At 37.5% G+C, this 10,671-nt stretch overlaps 1 protein-coding gene across 2 annotated transcripts in view; it reads right to left on the bottom strand.

Annotated features, from left to right (window-relative positions):
* Window positions 1–240: 240 nt before the first annotated feature.
* ABCA5 (ATP binding cassette subfamily A member 5) overlaps window positions 241–10,671 on the bottom strand; it is a 59,657-nt gene continuing 49,226 nt past the window's right edge. For both annotated transcript variants that reach the window (XM_037913879.2, XM_037913880.2), the window contains exons 36-40: window positions 9,438–9,557; window positions 8,927–9,076; window positions 7,560–7,639; window positions 5,815–5,870; window positions 241–5,259 (exon numbers count right to left, since the gene is read on the bottom strand). In XM_037913879.2, the coding sequence (XP_037769807.1) occupies window positions 5,152–5,259; window positions 5,815–5,870; window positions 7,560–7,639; window positions 8,927–9,076; window positions 9,438–9,557 (514 nt within the window). In that variant the 3' untranslated portion in view covers window positions 241–5,151. The remainder of the gene's footprint in view (window positions 5,260–5,814; window positions 5,871–7,559; window positions 7,640–8,926; window positions 9,077–9,437; window positions 9,558–10,671) is intronic.

Genomic DNA, 10,671 nt, shown 5'->3' with positions numbered 1-10,671 from the left:
ATTGAAAATTCACTTTAGGACATGAAGGTATGAACTTTCCAGCTACTAGAAATAATGGCTGAATGCACTACAGGTAGACACATATCATCTATACAACCCCATTGTCATGGCCCTAAGTGACTTAGGAGACTACGTTCAACTGAAGATGAACAAGATTGATGCTCTTAAGTCATTTTGGCGCTTTTGAATATTTTACCCATTATTCCTTACACTTAGCACAGCAGAAAAACAGATACATTGTAAAGGTGTGAGCATTAGCAATCCAGCCATCTTTATTTCAACAGCACTTTCTATTGGGAAAAACAAAAACAATTGCTAATTGTTTTACAAATACATCAAAATGATAAAAGAAAAATAAACATATGTACAAAATTAAACAACATAAATGCCCAAGAAAGCATATGACTCATATCACGATGTACATTAAAAGAAGGCTAACAATGGTTAAATAAAAATTATTCCTGTTATGAAGGAATATAGCACATATCATATAGATAAACTACACGCAACTGTACAGTATATTTTAAATAAGGATTTCTCATGATAATGTGAGCAAAATCTGAGTTATTAGAACACCAATACAAAAATACATCCTTATAATACTACTAAAGCAATTTTATCTTCAAAGTTTTGTAGACACTTTAACTAATTGATCCTCACATCATCCCTGTGAGGTAGATAAGTATTACTATATCCGTTTTATAGACAGGGGAACTAAGTTACTTGTCCAAGGTCACCCAGCATCATCAGGGTCAGACCTGGAACAAGAATCCACAACTACCTGGCTTCCTGTTATACTGTCATCTGAGGTTTGTATTATCTCTCTATTATGTACAGTTTGAGTTCAGTTTATTATTTATAGTACTAAAATACCAACAAAAGCCACTGAGCGCAAATGTAACATTTTAGTTCTAAAGTTTTAAGTTGATATCAATTGTCCTTCACTGTATTTCAATATATTTGATCTTCCATATAATTTCCTCTGTTTTTGAGATCTATTAGGCACCACATATCTAGTGGACTTAAGGGGGCAAATTCTGCTCTCACTTATATCTGTAAATTCAGAGTAACCATCAATGGGGCTACTGCAGTGTAGATGAGAACAATTCTAGGCATATTTCTCCTAGATTCTAAAAAAGCCTTTGATATGGATCATGAAAAAGTTAGTGACAAACCTATTAGAAAAATCAAACCCTATTAGAAAAGTCAGAACAATGTTACTTGGCTAGTATGATAGAATACAAAACTCTCTGAATGGCTATAGATCAACAGAGGAATTATAGATGAAAGAGAAGAGAATCAAATTGGAAAGAGGCATCAGGTATAACAAAGGGTCCTAACCTGCCAACCACAGTATTGTCATACATCAGAAGAAAGAGCAAACTGTACATTAATAATATAGATGACACCATGTTGGAGTAATTTTGAACACAGTGAAAGGCAGAAGTGACCTTAATGACACGAGTTTAGAGACTGGGCAAAATGAGGCCAGATGGAGCACTCTACAATTTGGGGCACTTCATCCTGAATAATAATATTGTTAAACTCTAGGGAGCATGAAGGTAAAGATTAGCATGTATAAATTTGTAGAGAAGCATTAGGGAATTTAACCTGTACAGTCTGGAGAAAATTTGGTTCTGGGAATAAGACAAATGTCGTACCTGCTGAAAAGGCAGGAGGATGGAGGATTTCCCTAAGTCTATTATCTATGATCTTTTGGAGAAAGAAAAGATTCAATATTTAAGTTTTTCAATTCTTTTGGCCAATTGTGTTTTTCTGAAGCTATGACATCTGCTATTTGGCAACGGATACGTATTGAATGTGCCAGTGTGTGAGAGTTAACTAGATTCATTATCTTTCAAAATGTATTTGAATGCGAAAAACGTGAAACAATGCAACATCAGATTTACTTGAAGATTTGAAGATACAGGTTTACTTGAAGATGATAAAAAGCAAAAAAATAATAGTATGTTGGCAAGGCATAAGCATTACCTTGTATTCACATAACGAATGCGTAGTGCGGGTTATTACTCATTCACGAAGGATCTGATGCGAGGGGCATGATCTAAAGTTCGCTGGAGTCAATGGAAAGGCTCCTATTACATACATTGATTTAATAGGTTTTCGGATGAGACCCTAAGAGTGTAAGCAATGGGATATGATGTCAGTAGATATGAAGTCCGAGGTACGGGGGTATCATGTAGTGATGAAGAAAGTACCAGAGTAAAACAGATATGTAGAATAAATGGGATAAAGACAGCACATCAACACAAGCTCTGGGTAATTATTATTCTCAGCCTCATCTTTGTTATAAAATACAGAGAAACTTTCTTATTACATTGAACAAACTTCTGCTCTGTCACTGCAATCCAATCGACTGATTTAAGTCAGTGGCAAGCTTTTTGGGTAGGGACTCTCATTCACTATATAGTGGTACAGCACCCAGGACAATGGGGCATCAGTCTCTAGATGCTACTGCAATATAAGTGTTAAATAAATACATTACAACAACAGCAATAGGATTGCATCAGTGTAACAAAGCAGAATTTGGCCCAGTCAGTGCCTTAAAACAATTCAGCGGACAATCATTCTATTTCAATATAAACTGAGTTACATTACTCCACATTTCAGTACAAGATGGTTCCACGATATATAGCTTATTAAAGTGGACAGCTTGACTGTATACCAGCTCCTGAAAGGTAATGCACCCTCTCCCTTCCCACTCAGCATAGGGATCGCACCACCACGCAGGATATCAAGGTCTAAGTGGGATTCACAGGCTCAAGTGCAATATGTAAGAAAACAAGATCCACATCATTCCATGCAATCCTAGATGTACAGAGAAAGCAGCAAAAACTGTACACATATAGGGCTCATTCCTGCCCCCACTGGGTCAATTATAAGACTTGCATTGAAATAAATGGGAGCCTACACAGGCAGAATTAAGCAATCTATCAATTTTACATTAATTATTGCCCAATGGTACACAAATGTTTGCCTTAGAGCATAGTTTTCTGAGTTCTGAACATTTTAGAAAGGAAGATGATAGGAATTTTCTAATCTTAAGGTAAACATATGTAACTGATATGTCTTATGTGTCATGTGTCTTCAGATATACCGAATATTTGCACAGTGCATTTCAATTAATACATTCTACAATGCAATCAATTGTTCAAAAACCTGAATTTCGATTCTAAAAAGCTCAGATTAAACAGCCAATTAGATGAATTGATTCTTTCAATTTTTAAATCAAAAGATTTTTTCTTTGAAACCACACACAGGATTAATACTTACTCTCAGATCTGAGGATGCCGAACCACACATGGGCTCTCTTATTATTTCTTCTACAGAGAACAATTTTGCCAGATAAACAAAAACAAAAGAGTATTGGTGCACAAGCCTGTAAATTCACGGTCACAAAAAATGAACACACCTAAAGAAATGCCTTTTAAACGTGTCTTAGAACACGTGTTCAACAAAACAGATTGTTTTAACAAAGAATAGAACTAGAAATGCTCACATTTATGCAAATTCCATAAAGATATATTCATTTGGTGGTCACGCTTTTACAAATATAGACTCAAAGGAACCTATCCAGCTTTGCAAACCACATTTAAACTTACAAGTGCATGCATTATACATTTTTATGCAACCTACAAAGGTAACTTGATTAGAGTTACACCTGCCAATTTGCATTAAAAAGGTTCATAATGGTTAACCAGGTGCCATATTATACTAATGTGTAAATATTTTTATGTTGAGTGGATCCCAAGCTAAGTTTATTATATAATTTAGGGCCCTATTTAGCGATGAATGTTGAATTTCCTTTCCCCCCTCTTTTCCAAAAGCAAAAAGGGCCTCTGGCCTCTTCCAAGCAAGTTTGTGAAGTGACAGCTGTGTCCCTCATCAATATGCTATAGATCATGTGCCTACTGATCAGCCGGGGAGCTAGCCCAGAAGAGGGCAGAGAACAAGGGAAAAAGCAGAGATTAGTTAAAACACACACACAGGTTACACATTCTGAAGCAGCACAGGACTGGAGGAACATTATGATGAGAAGAGACTAACGAGTATGGTCATCTGGATACTAAAGTCCATATATGGCACAAAGAGGAGGAGTTTAAAACTGAGATACAGTAAATAAACTCAAGAATTGAGGTGATGGAGCAGGATCAGTTATGGAGGCACTGTGGTACTATACTGATTATTTTGGATAAGGAGAGTTGACCTGAGATATACCATACCAAACAGGAGCATCAGCATTTTGATCAGCAGGATCCAATGGGAATTTAAAGTCAGCATATAAGCTAACTGAATTTTAGGTATCGGTATTTGGTATCATACAAACAATTTAGGCTGAACTAACCAGCATCATATTCCATGATGAACCCTGGAATCAGGCAGTTAAGTGAGCTGTCTGTATAGCAATGTAGTCTACATGGAATTTTATGTAGAGGAAGTGATGATAAAGCTTACCAGAACACTATCGGGCAGTTAAAGCTCAAAATTGACTTCTTTAAACATCCACCTTATATCTACATGTTTACTCCAACTCAGACAAGTCACTGACTTCTGGCATTGCTATATCTTCTGTGCTGACTTCTATTTTTGTGACTCTTTTCTAGTGCTGCTGCCCTGGTTCTGTGGACCCCTGCCTTTGCTGGAAGCTCCGTCTTGAAAGATAAGCAAGGCAGAAGTTTGATCCTGGAGTTGAGCAATTATATACTGACATCACACACTGAATAGCTGAACAAGCTCAAGGTTGGAGTTTCTAGAAGCATAGAGCACAGATTGACCAAAACAAACAGGAAATTATAAAGGACTAAATTGTCATTTACCATTATCGCTTCAAAATAGGACAGAGTAAGGCGAGTGGATCAGAAATTTTAAAAAACAGACCAATTACATGCAAGCAATAAGAGTCCTCACAAATAAAGGCACTCCCACAGTTGCATAACATTGATGGATAAGTCCAGGCAGAGGAAATATGCTCAAAGTTTACAATTATTATTTTTGTTTTTCAAGTCAAATATTTTTCTCAATCTCAACTGCTTTCTTAGCACTCAGCACACATTACAAGAAACAAAAAAGAGAGTCAGACAAAAGTGAACTGTAGTGTACATCTATTGAATCTGACAGTATTTAAAGAGCTCAAAAAATGACTCTGTCTTCCTGTGTTCTTTCCCACCAAAGTGTGCTGTTTAAGGTTCCAAAACTGTTATCTTCCTCTTCTTGTTCTTTAGCAAGCTCCACAAAAACCTAAAACGGACGAAAATGGCATCAACAGTGTATTCAGTGTAAGAGCATTCAGACTGCAAGGATTGGAGTGCCTACCAATCAAAGAAAATTCATGGAAACGAATTACAAAAGTGGGACCTATTGCACTAGTATCTGAATAGGTATACTGACCTTTCAGAATGGAGAGTTAAGATTTCTTTGTTACTATAACACAACAGAAGAAGAAGTAGCCTGTACCAGATGCAAGCTGCAGAGTATCCAGTGTCAGCAATAATAAATCCATGGATTTATCCAGTTTGCGCAGGCAAATGACATGGAATTTATTTAATCAAAAGTTAGTAATTCCTAACGACAGGGATTTGCTTTGTTCCAATCGTTGTAGTTTCCATGCCTTTTGTTTTTGACTCTTACACTCTTATTTTGAAAGTCAATGGGATTTATGTTCTTAAATGTTTATCTCATTTTTGGAAATGGCACTTCAGCTCTTACTTGGCACTTTTGAAAATTTTACCCTATAAAACTATAATCCACAGATTTTTTTTTTTACAATTATGAAATAAAATTTGCTTCCTATACCTGTTCCAGGGTTGCTTGAGAAAAGCTGTACTCCTCGATATTAAAGGCATGTTTGGCTGTTAAAAAATTAAAAGAATGCACATTTAAGAACAATTAATCATCAAATGCCTCAAAAGGACTTTATTTAAATCTGTATTATTAAATGATTCAATTATCTATTGTTAAATTCACTAAAAATACAGAGGAGTTTTACTATTAGATGGCCCAGCTCAGTGCAATGCCATGTTAGAGCAACTGGTTCAGGTCTTAGGTTGCAGTCTCCCTCTCTCCAGAGTGGGAGGGGACTGGAATAGAGACTGGAAGGTGGCATCCACACAGAAGTAGAAATTAGACGTGGAAAAGAATCGCTGACAGTATCATCCATCCAGCAGTACCAAAAAACCCGCGACACTATGTCTTGTGTAACGGACTCTAGCTGCATCTTTACTGAACTGGTTTAACACTATACCTTGGAATATATTTATCAACATTCAATCTGTTGATCCTCAGTCCTTATGGCCTATTTTCTTTGCAAGCCTTAAAGGTGTCTGGGTACCCCCGTATCCAGTCACAATCCTCTCCAAGACCTTCCTCTCATGTACGGAGTCAGGCTCGCCCTCTGAAGGTGTCTTGGGGCTGCATGAGGAGCAGCAAGGTCTTATTCCACAGGTAAAAACTGTTATGGGTTTAGCTTCAACTCCCAAGCCCTAACCTCTGTGATAACAGGCTACAACCACCATAAACTTTCTCCATTCCCACTGAGAAACCCAGTGACCCCTCCTAGCCATAGCCTGATATCCCTGCAAAAAGAAAAAAAAAGGGGCGGGGGGGGAGAGGGGATAAGCGCCAGGCATTTTGAACTGATATGCTAATACAACGTAGTTCTCAGACTCCTAGGGATGATGTTTAAATTATCTGTACAGCGCCAGGGCTGTGAGAGTAGATATTCAGACAAATACAAAAAGGGTTTCTTTCAAAAGGAATACATAATCTGAGTTCAATATTGCAATGACTCACAAAAGTGCGTGCATTTGGTGGTGGGCATATGGGAAAGACAAGATTACAGTGATACAAAACTTTTGGGGTCTGATCAACACCACTGACTTTACATATTCAGAGATGTTAAGGTGAGAAAGGACTATTATGTTAATCTACTCTGAACTGCATAACACAGGCCATAAAACGCCATCTGGCCATTGATTTACCACAGCATCTCTTTAAGAAATGCATCCAATTTGACTTTAAAGATTAAACAATGAAAAATCTACCACATCTCTTGGCAATCTGTTCCAGTGGACAATTACCCTTACAGTTAAACATTAGCACCTTATATCCAGTTTGATTTTTTTTAAGTTCAACTTTCAGTCATTGAAGCTTGTTGTGTTCTTTGTCTGCTGGATTAAAGAACACTCTAGAATTAAATATATTCGTCCACTGTAGGTACTTATAGACTGAGATGGGAACTGAACCAGGTCCTTGTTGCATTCACATCTGTTTAGTTCTTTTTACCTTGAATTGTGTACATAGGTTAAGAGTACAGCAGGGTTACAGAAGTTAATGGGTTATGACGAAATAAAGTTAAAAGGGCAGGAGTCATGGAGTGGAGGTTAGCATTAAAAAGCTAACTGAACCAAGTGGATTTTGAGGAAAGATGTGAAGAAGAGCAGCGGTACATGGTACACAGGATCAGGGAGAATATTTCAGGCTGCACAATAGGCAAAATTATTTCTATTTACCTTGTTTGCTTGGCAAATACTTGGCCTTACCTTCTTCCAGTTTAGAAAAAGACTGAGAGAGCGACTGTACATCTTCCTTAGGAATTTTATATGCCAAAATGGAGGCAAAACTGAAAAAAACCCATAAAATACAGTGTGAGATTTTCCCAGGCCAAAATTGCTGAAGGCAAAAGGAAAGAAAAAAGTTTCACATGACTAAGCGTAAGTTCATTTTCTCAAGGAGTAGGCAAAGCACTGCAAGCTAATCATATAGTGACACAGGGACATAGGAATTGCCATTGTGGATCAGATTATTTGGTCCACTAACCTGACAAAGGCCAGAACCAGACGCACCAGCCAGGACTCCTTTCAAGACACCATCAAAATTCTGTGTCACCCCCCTTTGGCACCCGAGACAGAATCTTCTGCACTGTCCTCACTTATCAGGTATTCTCTTTGGTGGACAGTTCAAAAATCTCCCAACCACCTGGTTTAGTCCATTTAAAAAGGGAAACTCCAAGGTCACATCCTAAGAATTAAGAGGCTGACAGAGTCACCTGGCAAGTGTTTGTTACATCCCAAATTTCTTGGACCGGGGCAGGGGTAAAGATCCAGAATGGAAAAATCTGTCACCAGATGATCTCCTTTCTGAGATCATCCTCTCCACCAAATACTGCCCCACCTGAAAAAAAGTCTTTGGGTATTTCTAGGATAGGCTTTTCCTGGGTCCTTGTGAACAGTAAACAAATTAGAAGAAGATATTACTGTTAAGAGTTTGCATTTATCCACTGACAGAAATTCAAGTAATTTAGTGTTTCAATAAATTTATGACAGGTTTCAGAGTAGCAGTCGTGTTAGTCTGTATTCGCAAAAAGAAAAGGAGTACTTGTGGCACCTTAGAGACTAACCAATTTATTTGAGCATAAGCTTTCATGAGCTAATGTGCAAATAAACTGGTTAGTCTCTAAGGTGCCACAAGTACTCCTTTTCTTTTTGCGAATAAATTTATGGAAGAACTCTTGATGAGGGGACAAAAGGGATGTGGACCAAGCACTCCTAGAAGAGGCTGAAGGCAGCTCAGACATTTGCAGGACTATAGGTACCATCCATATTTCTTGGAGTGGGAAAGAGGTCACTCTCAGCAAGGAAATTACCAGGTCACAACTGTTACAAAAGCATAATTTTGGTCTTGCTATCAATAAAGGTATTTTTCTTTGCTAGCTTTCACGACATGTTTTCTTTTGTAGGCTTATTTTCGTACATATTTTATTTAAAATGTGGATAACATGATATCACTAATTACTTATTCATAACACATTGACAAAAATGAAGCATGCATTCATACAAATATATATTTTTCCTTGTAAGGACTGTATTTAATAACTTTTATTTCATCGCTCTATTTAATAACTTTTTACCTTTCCTGATGATTTGCATTTGGGAAGATGTGCAAAATCTGCCTGTGAAGAAACGCCACCTGTTGTACGCCTGCTGTTTCTTTTAATTTAATTTCCAAGAAATAGCCTCTGCCAAATTTGCTCTTTAGATGCTGAACTGAACCAATACACCTACAGATCGTTGAGACAAATATAGAGACAAACATATAGCAGAGCTGTTTTCAATCGTTTCTTTTTAGGAATTAGATTATTTTATGACAGGTTTCAGAGCAGCAGCCATGTTAGTCTGTATCCGCAAAAAGAACAGGAGGAGGAGGACTTGTGGCACCTTAGAGACTAACAGATTTATTTGAGCGTAAGCTTTCGTGAGCTACAGCTCACTTCATCGGACGCATGATTTTATGAGAGGCTTGAGATGAATACAAATGTGGCTGTACTTTTTGAATGCTATAAATGTGTTCAAGCTGAGAGACACCATGTTTCTCTTACGCAAAAGTTCCAAATATCCATGGACGACTAAAGTCCTCAATACCTTAACTGTCCAGACACGAGGATTGCAACTCGATCACACACAGCTTCAGCCTCTTCCATATAATGAGTGGTCAGAATAGCTGCTCTCTCTTTGCTTTTAAATGCTGCTCGAATTGCCCTCCTGAAAATGAATGAAAAATAATAACTACAGCTACAAATTACCTTTAACATGACATGTCGTATGTTGGGGAAATAATACTTTAGTTATAATTAACACAAACTCCTCAGCCACATGATCAGCTTTTTTAATTCTAGGGCAAAGAAAAGCAAATGGATATATTTCTTTTCAGTTATTCTCAATTAAAATATATTAATGTCAGTATTTTGCAGGGATTTGGATGCCCACTAGTCTCTTAATCCCAACAGCCTTATTATTAAAAGAAAACGCTAATTTAAAATGCAAAGTCAATACTGGGTAGGCACACAGAAGCAGTTATCCTGTATTGAATCTTGCCTATGCTGGCCTCTGGGAGGAAATTTCACAATTTGGGGAGAAAGGAGGAAACATTTCTTTGGTGGGTTATTTTTCTTTAAAATGATGAAAGAAGCTGCTCAGAAGTTTGGATTGTCAGAGTAAGTTCTAGGAGAGATGGGTTAGCAGGAAAAGAGCATTTGCAATGATCAAATGTGCATGATAAATTCTTTTATCACGTGGTTCTGCAATTTGTCAGCTGGTTCTTGAATTCATCCCCTGGATATTACTATGACAAGCATGGTATATCCTGTATCAAAAACACAAAATGGTTTGCTACTTGGCTTCCAGAGGCACTGCCTCTTCCTCCATCCTTTGTTACCACACTGGTGACAAGCAGAGGAACTCAAACTGGAGCTCCTTTGATTTAACCTTGTAGCTTCGCATTACCCAAGAGAGTCCCACAACTCTTAAACGAACTCTTCTTCCCATCTCATTACAAAGCCTACCTAGTTTCTTGAGGCATCTGGGGAGGGACAGCTGCAGGAAGAGGATGAATTTGAGGAGCTCGGTTTATTATTCCTCAATGGGCCGATATTATGGAGGAGTCTATTCTTTTTGTCCATTGTATTCTAATTATGATGAATTTTAAGTTGCTGTGAAAGCACTGAGTTGCGAATGTATGCTTTTGATTGTTATAAATCAAATGAAAGATTTATCTTCAAAGGCAAATAAGCTATTAATCTGCAAATGATTTGAAGACAACATGCAGAGGAAAGCAGTTTATACAAAGCTAGATTCTTGGCAGTGCACAGAGGTAGCC

Source organism: Chelonia mydas, chromosome 14 (genome assembly GCF_015237465.2).
Source record: "Chelonia mydas isolate rCheMyd1 chromosome 14, rCheMyd1.pri.v2, whole genome shotgun sequence".
NCBI classification, from domain to species: domain Eukaryota; kingdom Metazoa; phylum Chordata; order Testudines; family Cheloniidae; genus Chelonia; species Chelonia mydas.
Note: the sequence above shows the minus strand (reverse complement) of the source record. Positions and strands in the feature narration are given on the sequence as shown.